The 11,452-nt window shown below is 51.5% G+C and overlaps 1 protein-coding gene across 1 annotated transcript in view; it reads left to right on the top strand.

The window, feature by feature from the left end:
- Positions 1-310: 310 nt before the first annotated feature.
- SBK1 (SH3 domain binding kinase 1) overlaps positions 311-11,452 on the top strand; it is a 47,159-nt gene continuing 36,017 nt past the window's right edge. Inside the window, exon 1 of the mRNA XM_032431026.1 lies at positions 311-2,412. Within this exon, the coding sequence (XP_032286917.1) occupies positions 2,387-2,412 (26 nt within the window). The 5' untranslated portion in view covers positions 311-2,386. The remainder of the gene's footprint in view (positions 2,413-11,452) is intronic.

Raw genomic sequence — 11,452 nt, 5'->3', positions numbered from 1 at the left:
GGGCTAAAGACGCAAAGCTTGGCAGAGCAGAGGTAGGGCTGGATATCAGCCCCCCACTCACCCTCTGCCAGGCTGCCCCGTGCACTGTGCGCAGCCTAAACACTCCATGTGGGGGCTGTGTCCCCAGCCCCCACCTTCTCTTAGCCAAGGAGGAGCAGCTCTGTCCTTTCAGCCAGTGGAATTCAGTTCAACAAATATAGATGTTTCCTTCCAAGCTTCTCCGCCCTCGTCCGCCTCCTCAGCCCCTCAGCGGACCCAAGTTCCTGTTCCATCCTCCTCCCATCCATCCTTCAGCCTCGGAGCCCCGGGAGAGGCACCTCTGCGGTGACTACTTGCTATAGCCCTGACCGCATCACCTCCGTCTGCTGCCTTGCACCTCACCGTCGGGCCCGCATCTACTCCGCTCTCTCTGCTCCTGAGCCCCGGGAAAAACTCTGCTCGCTCCTTAAAACCCAGCTTGAAGACCTGCTCCTCCACTCGTCCCTGTCTTCCTCAGACAAGCCAGCTAGTTCTTGACTCTGGGCCTTTGCCCCTACTGACCCCTCTTCCTGGACAGTCTCCCTCCAGATCTTCCGGCCGCTGCTCCCTCCTCCTCCCGCTGGTGGCAGCTCCAAGGTCACCTCCCCTGGAGGTCCTCCCTGAGCACCCTCTCAAACCGCCTGCCCATCTTCAGCCTCTCTCACATCTCCCTGCTTTATTTTTTCATAGCCCTTTTCACACTCGGAATTTATGTGTCCTCCGTTGATTGGTGTTTCCAGGGCCACTGTGAATGGTTGTGTGCGCTCTAAGTTGCAAAGGAGGTGAGTGGGGCCGGAACCCAGGCTGTGACGGACACTCGGCGCTGCTGTTCGAGGGCCGCACCTGCCTACACTGTCACCGTGTATGTGAGCTGGGACCCCGCCGGCCTCCCGCCGTGACATGCAAAGCCCCACCGAGGCAGGAGCAGTGTCTGCCCTCTCCATTGCGGGGTGCCCAGCGCCCAGCACGGTGCCTGGCACATAGATGCTTCCAACATTTCTCAAGCAAGCGAATTTTATCCGGGTTCCCTCACTCCCACCCGATTCCCACACTCCTCAATTGGATGTATGACTGCATGTAACCGATCTCTGGGTCCCACGGGGGGTGGGGGGGCGTCCAGTTGGGGAAGGAAGCCAGTCAGGGAACCGGACCCAGAGTCAGCGACGGTGACTGTTCAGGGAATGTGGTGGGAGGATCCAGGGGCCTGAGGGGTGGACGTGTGCGTGGAGGCGTCCAGCAGATGCTCCCTGGAGCTCAGAGCCCCGTCCGTCGCAGGGGTGCTGTCCCGAGCCCCCCAGTCCTACCTGGCTCCCTGGAGGTGCTTACGGAGGGTTGAGGTGGCCCAGGCACTCTGACCACGATCCCGACGCCCACTGCCCCTCGGAGCCGGCTGGGCAGGCGGTGGCAGCTCAGGGTCCCACGGAGCTGGGGCCGGACCCGAGGCGCCGCCCTTCCCTCCGCTCCCTGCAGCCGCTGCCAGCCCCGCCGGCCTTCCCAGCTCTGGCAGGGAAGGAGTTAAGCTCCAGGCTTCTCAGCGTGAATGTAGAGCTATTAATACCCACAGCCAAGCGGTCTGCCAGAGCAGCCACCGGAGTCCAGGGATCAGGCAGCCGGGGGAGCAGGCGGCCGGGGGAGCAAGCTCGGCCGAGCCAGAGCCAGGACTCCGAGGGCCCGAACTTTTCTTGGGGGACGGCGTGGGCGCGGTGCCAGCTTCACCCACCTTCGAGCTTCAGGTCCTGACCCTCTCTCCTGGAGGCCACCCACGCCAGCCACCCCAGGAGGGCAGAACAAACTTTCTTAGGGGAAACCACCTCTGCCGCCCGCCGTGCTGGCCGGACAGGGAGGAGCAGACGTCCGGACGGACAGATGAGCGGATGGACAGCGCATCTGCGAGCCTGCCCTCCCAGTCCCCACTCTGACTGGCCGCCGCAGAGTGGGCAGCCACGGGGCCTAGGTCTCCGCCAGGGGCAGCCAGGGGCCCTGCTGGACCTTGGTCTACCAGCCAGCAACCTCTGAGGGCGGGCGGCTCCCTGGAAGCCGCTTCCCAGGACCCAGCCCCGTGGGCCAGGACAGGAGTCCCCATCAGACAGAGCCACAGGCTCTTCTCCCCGCCGAGGCCACGGGGAACCTGAGTGAAAAGGCGCAGGCGGCAGGTGGGCAGGCGCGGGGCCCCGAGGCCAACCGGCTGCTGACCCTGGAGCGCTCTGGCTCGGACACCCCTGCCCAGGCCGGGGACGATGCGGCCGAGGCCCCCAGCAGCCACCCCTGCCCCGTCCTGGAACTCCCTCCAGCCTGGCCTCTGGGCTGTGGAGCAGAAGATGGACCAGCCTTCTGCTTCGTGTGCTTCCACAGGGAGGAGGAGGAGGAGATGCTGAAAGAGGTCCCACCGCAGAGGTCAGTGGCCCGGTGGAGGGGGGTGGGGGCGTGGGCGGGCTGAGGGCACAAGGCTCAGACCCGGGGCCCTTCTCTGTCGGTCCTCTGCTTACCACTCACGGCCACCTCCGCGAGTCAGACTCTCAGACACCCGGCCCGCACCGCAGCTTCCTGCCTGGCTCTCCCATTCTGGTCCCACGGGGCCTTTCCCGTCCTCTCCTGTTGTGCTGCTCACGCCCACCCTGCTCAGAGCCCTCCACGGCCTTCCACTCCCCCGGGATGAAGTCGGCACTCGGCTGGGCGTTCAAGGCCTGCGTGATTGGGCTGACCCCACCCACCTCACTGTGCTCTGCTCCCCTATATTCACCCCCAGTGAAACTGCCCAGACCTCCCTTTCCCTGGTTCCCGTCCATCCGGGCTCAGCGGCAATGTCTCCTCCTCCAAGAAGCCCTCCAGGAAGCCCCCGCCCCACTCTGAGCTGAGAGCCACCTTTCCTCCCTGCACTGCATTGACACCTAATCATGTTCAGTCTTTGTTGAATTACTCGGTGGAAAATGTCTGCGTGTATATATGCTCGAGTGTGTGTGTGTGTGTGTATGCTTGAGAGTGTGTGTGTGTGTGTGTGTGTAAAAGGGAGAGAACAGTGACAGGGTGGGAATGTAGGTTTGTGCGGCTGTGTGATTGAACATTGCGGGGGTGACTGTGAATGTGCATACGTGTTCGTGGGAGTGGGTGCAAGTCCTACGTACCTATGTAGGTGAGGGTTCATGCCCCAGGGGCCATTGCCCCTTTTGCCAGCTCTCCCCACCCCCACCTGCAGGGAAACCCAGGCTCCAGCCAAGTGCATTACCCAAGCTGTGACCACAGGCTCCGGGAATGGATGGCAAGTCTGCAGGGGACACAGGGGTCACCTCTGCTCCAGCCCAGCCTGCCCATGCCTCCATCACTGCCTGAGTCAGCACTACCCTGGGTGGGGAGAAAGTCAGGCTGAGGGCTGACCCGGGTGCCCCTTCCAGGCCCCTTTCAGGAGGGTGGGGGGTGGGGGTTCCTGCAGCCTGGACCGGCTTCCTCCCTGAATTTCTCTGTTGGACCCCCAGTCTATAAATTTCCCTCTATGGGCCTCTGTCTCATCTGTGGAATGGGGAGAAAGCTCCTGCCATGGTTGTCAGTTCGTCACTCAGCAGTGACTGAGCCCCCCCAGAGCACCAGGGCCCTCACCTTCACGGGGTCACAGCCTGCCAGGAGAGACAGACAAGCAAACAGATGAGTTTGGCAGAGTGATGGGCACCCGGACGGGCGTGGATGCACTGTGCTCAGGGAATCGGATGGGAAGATGGACAACTTGTGCCTGCAGGGGCCCTAGGAGGCCTGCCACGTCTGTCTTACTGTCCGGGTCCTCCCCCAGGTGGTGAGTGACATTGAAGAAGCATCACAGGGAGTGGGGACAGCAGGAGCAAAGGCCCGGTGGTATGAGAAAGAAATTGTAGGAGGATGGGGGGAGATGAGGCTGGCGGGGTCCAGAAGGGCCAGGTCACAAGGGGCCTTGACTGCCGAGCGAAGGACTTAATCCATCAACGGTGGAGTGAGCAATGGGGAGGGCCAAAGCAGGAGACTCAGTGCGACTATCCGTGCATCCCAAAGCAATGGGCTCCTGAGAGAAGCATTATTCTCATAGTAGGGGCTTAAAATGCTTGTTGCATGAATGAAGATGGCATGGGGACATAGGATACCAGAATCATCTGAGTGGATTGTCAAAAAATACACACTCCTGGGACGCCTGGGTGGCTCGGTCTGTTAAGCGTCTGCCTTCAGCTCAGGTCGTGATCCCGGGGTCCTGGGATCCAGCCCAGAGTCCGGCTCCCTGCTCAGCGGGCAGCCTACTTCTCCCTTTCCCTCTGCCCCTCCCCTTCCTCCCCCTGCCATGGGGGATGCCCCTCTGCCTCCTCCCTGGGGATACAGTGGCCTGAAAGTCTTCTTTCCAGCTGGTGGGCGCTGGCCCTTTAAGGCCCAGAGAGGGGACACCACCAGGCTGGCCGACAGTGACCACAGGTGCCAGGTGGTGAAGCTAAAAATACTGAGTGATGTGGACACTCAGGCTGCAGGCTGGGGCGGGTGGGAGGGAAGGCTCTGGAATCTTTCTTTCCTACTGTAGGAGGGGCAAGTGAGCAGTGATGTTTGGTAGGGTCCCCTTAGGAGCTGAGAGGAAGTGTCCCCCACCCACACCCCTCTCAGCCCTCCTCCAGCCCCTGGAAGGCGCCAAGATTCACTCCCAGTAGCCACTGCCATACTCAGTGAGGACAAGAAGGCACACACCGGACCGACTGCCCGCAGGCGACGTGCTGTAATTGAGGTGTGAGCATGGAGAGCCCGGGGCTTCTGTTGGGGATGATGCAAGACATCTGCATTGGATGAAGGCTTGTCACCCGCAGTATTGCTTCCCAGCCACCTACCTCTGGCACTTTGATGTATTAATTAAGGCGACGCCAGCTGTCGTAACAAATAAGCCTGGGAATCACTGTGGTTTGACAGAGTAGAGCCTACATCTTGCCTCTGCAAAGTTCTAGGGGGGTTGCGGTGTCGGGGAGACCGTTCCCCTGCTCGGTCTTTCGGGGACCCAGGCTCCTCCCACCTTGTGATGCAGTTGTCACCCAGGGCTTCAGGATCCACTGCTGGATTCTCTGCAACCACTGGTAGACAAAGAAGAAAGAGCACAGGAATTGCATGTGAGGTTTTACGAGCCAAAGCTGGAAGTGGCCTACTTTACCTCGTCCACGCTTATTGGCCAGAACGGCTAATTGCAAAACAAAACAAAACAAAACAAAACAAAACCCCTGGGAAATGTAGTCCAACTGTGACAAGTTCCTAGGGCTGTAAAAATGAAATATTTGAAATATGTGAAAGCACCTGGCACGTAACAGGTGTCCAGTGTGTCCGTCTGTCCATTCATTCATTCATTCCACAAAGTTCACTTGAGACTGGAAGGTGAAAACACCATCTGTGTGCACATGGGGCTTATAGCCAATGTGGGAGCCAAAGAAAACATAAGTAAACAAATAAATATGATCGAAACCCACTGTTAAGGAAATAACCAGAGGGATGGTGGGGAAGACACCACCTTTGCATAAGGTGAATAGGGGAGGTGGGGATATTTCAGCTGAGAGCTTAAGAATGAGAAGGAGCGGGCGCCTGGGTGGCTCAGTTGGTTAAGCGACTGCCTTCGGCTCAGGTCATGATCCTGGAGTCCTGGGATCGAGCCCCACATCAGGCTCCCTGCTCAGCAGGGAGTCTGCTTCTCCCTCTGACCCTCCTCCCTCTCATGCTCTCTGTCTCTCATTGTCTCTCTCACAAATAAATAAAATCTTAAAAAAAAAAAAAAAAAAGAATGAGATGGAGCTGGGCAGAGTGGGGGTAAGAGCATCCCAGGCCTGAAAAACAGATGTGCAAAGGCCCAGGGGCAGACAAGAGTTTGGCCAGCACGGCTCGCACAGAGCACATAGTGGGGAGAGTGGCATGAGGTGAGGAACAGGCTAATTTACAGAGTGGACACAGGGTACCAGTGTGGAGGTCATGGTGAAGATAGAAGGGCCATGGCGGTGGCCTGGACCAAGGCGGGCCTTAGAGATGGGGAAGCAGATGTCTCCTAGGTATATTTAGGAGATGGAGTTTGCTAATGGGCTAAAGGAAGAAGGGAATGGAGGATGAATCTGAGGTTTCTGGGTGGGAGAGACACATGGATGATGGGAAGGCTCAGGGGAGGGAAGGTGCGGTGAGAAACTCAAGAATTCTGTCACGGCTGTTTTCAACTGCCACGGAGAAGCCCTTGAGCTGGCCAAGAAACAATGATGTCAAGTGAGGGCTTGATCCTGAAAGTCTGGGGCTCAAAGGGGGAGACCCTTGGCTGGTGATAGACTGTCAGAGACATCAGCAGCCAAGAGAAGAGCGTCTCCAGGAGAAGGGAGAGCAGACAACTGGCCTCAAAGATGCCAAACAATCAAGGGAAGAGAGAATGAATTTGGCAACACAGAGGTTGAAAGTGACTTGGAGAAGAGACGTTTCATGAAGGGTTGGAGACAGAAGCAGGTGTGAGTGGAGCCGGCCGGTTAGGATGCAGAATGAACACAACACATTTAACTTCTCTGAAACCCCATCGAAAGGAAGGAAGCGAGTGAATGCTTTAAGGTATACATTTGAGTCCTGGGTTTGCTGCCATAACAAATTACTGCAAACTTGGTTGCTTAAGACCAGACAAATGTATTATCTTACAGACTGTATGTCAGAAGTCCAACGCAGGTCTCACTGGGCTCAAACCAAGGTGTCGACAAGGCTGCCCGAGGAAGCTCTTTCTGGAAGAACTTTCTGGAAGTTCTAGAAGAGAATCCCTTTCCTAGTCTTTTCTGAGGTGCCCTTTTCCAGAGGGCACCTGCACTCCTTGGCTTGTGGCTCCTTCACTCCCTCCCTCCCACCAGCAGGTAGCATGATAGCATCTCTCTGATCACAGCTGGGAAAGAAACGTTTTCTGCTTTTTATGCTTCATGTGCTTAGATTGGGCTCACCTGAATAATCCAGGATCCTCTCCCCACGTCAAGGTCCTTAACCTTAATCACATCGGCAAAGTCCCCTTGTGCCAGGTAAGGTAACCTACTCACAGGCTCTGGGCATTAGGACACAGACATTGGGGGCCGAGGGGGCGTTATTCTGCCCAGGACAGTATGAATCTGCAAGAACTTATACATTTCATGGCAGACAACAGCGACAAAATTTTGAATCTGGATGGCAGATGAACGTGTGGTAAGTGATTTCCCAGCCGGATGACGATGCACCTGAAGCCAGCCCCAAACTGGAAGTGAGAGAAACAAGGAGCTCCACAGTTAACCACACAAAACCCCCAAAGCCTCCAGCTTTAGTGGGCTAAGTACTCCTGGAAATGGGAGTAGAGCTGGGGCCCAAAACAGGAGGATTGGTGTAAGAAGGGCTTTAATCCTCAGATTTCCTTCTTCCCACAGCTGGGCGGCCGCCCCTCCCCCACCCTGACAAAGGCTGAACGTTTATTCTCCAGAAAGAATAAAACACAGGGTCTCCAAAAATATCCTGGAGTCTGATGGGCCAAGAAAAGAATACCTATGTAGGCTGGCATCAGGGATTTCCCAGTGAAACAGCGCAGCCAGAATTCTCTAGATTGAACCCCCTGAGCCAGCCAGCCCCCGACCCAACACAGGGCTACTCATCAGCTTGCTTTTATAAATTGTATTTTTATATTCTTTAATCAAGGCATCCTTAGAGTGGAATGCAAAGGCCTTAAGTGGTTGGTTTAATGAGTTTTAACGAATGTATACACCTGTAACCCACACCTCAATCGAGATCTAGAACATTGCCATGTAAGGTAACACATTTGCAGGTCTCTTCACGCCCTGATCCATACCTGCCCCAACACACACACACACGCAACCACGCTTCTATCAGCTCTTTAAATCTTTTAAGCATGAGCCGGGGACTGCCAACATTGGAGAAAAACCTGTAATATAAGAAGCAGAACAAAAACAGAAAGGGGCGCCAGCGTGGCTCAGTCATTAGCGTCTGCCTTCGGCTCAGGTCATGATCCCAGGGTCCTGGGATCGAGCCCTGCATTGGGATCCCTGCTCAGCAGGAAGCCTGCCTCTCCCTCTCCCACTCCCCCTCCTCGTGTTCCCTCTCTCGCTGTCTCTCTCTCTGTCAAATAAATAATAAAAATTAAAAAAAGAACAGAAAAACAAAATTTGGAGGAAACAGAATATACAAGGGAAAGAAAACCTAAAAATAAAACAATTATGACTATATTCTGAAATTTAGAAAATACCTTGCAACTATGAAACAAACGCTAGATGCTATTTTGAAAGACAAAAACACTCTGAAAATGAACAAAACAAAAAAAATTCTTAGAAATTAAGAATATCATCCAGAAATGAAAAATGTATTTAAAAGAGTTAGAACAGGGGTCAGCAAACTATGGCCCGCAGGCCAAACCCAACCTGTCACCTGTTTTTCTTTTAAATAAAGTTTTATTGGAACACAGCCACACACACACACACACACACACACACACACACACTTTTTTTTTTTTTTAACTATGTCCTATGTACTATGGCTGCTTTCACATAAGCAGAGACCATATGGCCCGTAAGCCTCAAATATTTCCCACTGGGCCCTGAATAAAAAAAAATTGGCTGACCGCTGGATGAGAAGATAAAGAAATTTTTCAAAAAGTAGAACAAAAAGGTAAAGATACATGTGTAGATTTGGATCCTCCAGTCAACAGATGCTATGATACGGAGTTAGGAATGCAAGAAGTCCTGGGGGCTGATGCTTAGAAAATAAAGGAAGAGGAAGCAGGACTGGACAGGGAGAGTCTTCAGATTGCGATGGAGAGCCAACACCTGTGAAATGGATGCTGGAAGGAAACCGATCTAAGCAAAGGGCACCTGACCTGGAGGCAGATCAAACAAAATCTTGGCCAACCAGGAGGGGCTCCCAGAGCAAAGACTGTCCATCCGAGGTGCCCCATATTGGGCAGAAATGGCTAGGCCCTGGTGTCTCTGCTGAGCTCAGTCACTGGCTGGGGCTTCCCAAGAAGACCTTGGTCTTGACTCAAAGGCTGTGGCAGATCTCAAAAGCCCTGTAGTTGGAGGCTGTCGGCTACCTGCACCCCTCATGGGTGAGTGACAAGTTCTTCAAGAAGGTAGAACCCAGCAGGGCACCTCCAGGGCTGCCACTTTGTGGAAAGTAGGAAAGAAAGAGTAAGAAAATGAGAGGACCAGCACAGGAATCTCACACCCGAACAAAAGAGTTCCAGAAAGAGAAGAGAGGGAATAATCAATGAAATATTTCAAATATTTTTCAAAATGGAAAGACCTGAGTTTCTAGATCAGAAGTGCCCACTGCATGTCCAACCAAAGGATAAAAATAGACCCACACCAAGGCCAGTCACCAGTAAATTTTAGAACACAAGGACAAGAAGAACATTCTACAAGATTCAATAAAGCATCAAGAATTGAAATATCATCAGACGTCTCAACAACAATCCTGAAAACCAGAAGACAATGGAGCTGTTTTCAAAAGTATGAAAGAAAATGGTTGTCAACCTAGAATTCTATACCTAGCCAAACCATTCACAAAGTGAGGGGAGGAAAAAGATTGTTTCAGATTTACAAGTGCTCAAAACTTTTACCTCCCATGCACCTTTTTTTTTATTTTGTATTTAAATTCAATTTAATTAACATATACTGTATTATTAGTTTCAGAGGTAGAATTCAGTGATTCATCAGTTGCATATCACATCCAGTGCTCATTCCATCAAGTGCCCTCCTTAATGCCCATCACCCAGTTACCCTATCCCCCCACCCACCTCCCCTCCAGCAACTCTGTTTATTTCCTAGAGTTAAGGGTCTCTTATGATTTCCCTTGCTCTCTGTTTTCATCTTATTTTATTTTTCCTTCCCTTCCCCTATGTTCATCTCTTTTGTTTCTTAAATTCTACATATGAGTGAATTTGTCTTTGTCTTTCTCTGACTGACTTATTTCACTTGGCATAATATCCTCCAGTTCCATCCACATCATTGCAAATGGCAAGATTTCATTCTTTTTGATGCTGAGTAATATTCCATTATATAGAGAGAATATATACATATATTCCAATGTATATATAATGGAATAATGGGATATATATATACATATATCACATCTTCTTTATCCATTCATATGTCAAAGGACATCTGGACTCTTTCCATATTTTGGCTATTGTGGTCCCATGCACCTTTCTTAAGAAAGCTCCTGAAGGATGTGTTTCACTAAAACCAGGAAGTAAGACACACAAGAGAAGGACCTGGGATCCAGGAAACAAGGGAGCCAACACGAGAGAGAGAGATGAGGGGCATCACCCAGATGATGGTGAAGGGAGATCCCTGGGGCAGTGTCTCTGGGCAGCAGGCCTAGTGGGCAGGCATTTCACACTGAAATAAGTCAGAAGGGGGTGCCTAGCTGGCTCAGTAAGTAGAACATGAGACTCTTGATCTCAAGATGGTGAGTTCGAGCCCCACATTGGACATGGAGCCTACTTTAAAAAAATTGTGAAATAAGTCAGAAGGTTCTAGGAAAGATTTCTTTAAGGAGATGAAAGAGAATACCTAAGTATTTTAACTTTTGAGAGATTTACACAAGTAGGAGAGAATGTGGGTCACATTAGACATAAACACATAGAAAAAAAACTTTTGTGCAAAAAAGGGAAAGAAACTTAAAATTTAAAACTTCCACTCTGAAAGACACCATTTAGAGGATGAGAAGACAAGCCATAGAATGGGAGAAAAATATTTGCAAAAGACAATTGATCTGATAAAGAACTCTTTAGCCAATAAAGGACTGTTATCCAAAATATACAAGGAATTCTTTAAAGAAAAGAAAAGAAAAGAAAAGAAAAGAAAAGAAAAGAAAAGAAAAGAAAAGAAAAGAAAAGAAAATCAACAGCTCAATTTTAAAATGGGCAAAAGATTTGAACAGATACCTCACCAAAGAGGATATAGAGGTGGTAAATAAGCATATAAGAGATGTTCAACATCGTATGTCATTAGGGAATAGCAAATTAAGACAATGTGAGATACCACCACAGTCTTATTGGAATGGCTAAAATTCAAAACACGGACAACATCAAATGCTGGTGAGGACGTGGAGCAACGGGAACTCCCTTTCATTGCTGATGGGAATGCAAAATGGTACAGCCACTTTGGAAGATAGACTGACAGTTTCTTATAAAGCTAAACATAATCTTACTGTAGGATCCAGCAATAGCCTTCCTTGGTGTTTACCCAAATGAGTTGCAAACTTATGTCCACACAAAAACTTGCACATGAATAGCAGCTTTATTTATAATTGCCAAACTTGGAAGCAACCAAAATGTCCTTCTACAGGTGAATGGATACACAAACTGTGGTCCATTCATATAATGGAATATTATTCAGCAATAAAAAGAGATTAACTATCAGGCCACAAAAAGAACCTTAAATGCAGATTGCTAAGAAGCCATTCTGGAAAGGGT

This window comes from Phoca vitulina, unplaced genomic scaffold (genome assembly GCF_004348235.1).
Source record: "Phoca vitulina isolate PV1807 unplaced genomic scaffold, GSC_HSeal_1.0 scaffold45, whole genome shotgun sequence".
In the NCBI taxonomy this organism is placed as follows: domain Eukaryota; kingdom Metazoa; phylum Chordata; class Mammalia; order Carnivora; family Phocidae; genus Phoca; species Phoca vitulina.
The sequence above is the reverse complement of the archived record's forward strand: the minus strand, read 5'-3'. Positions and strand labels throughout refer to the sequence as shown.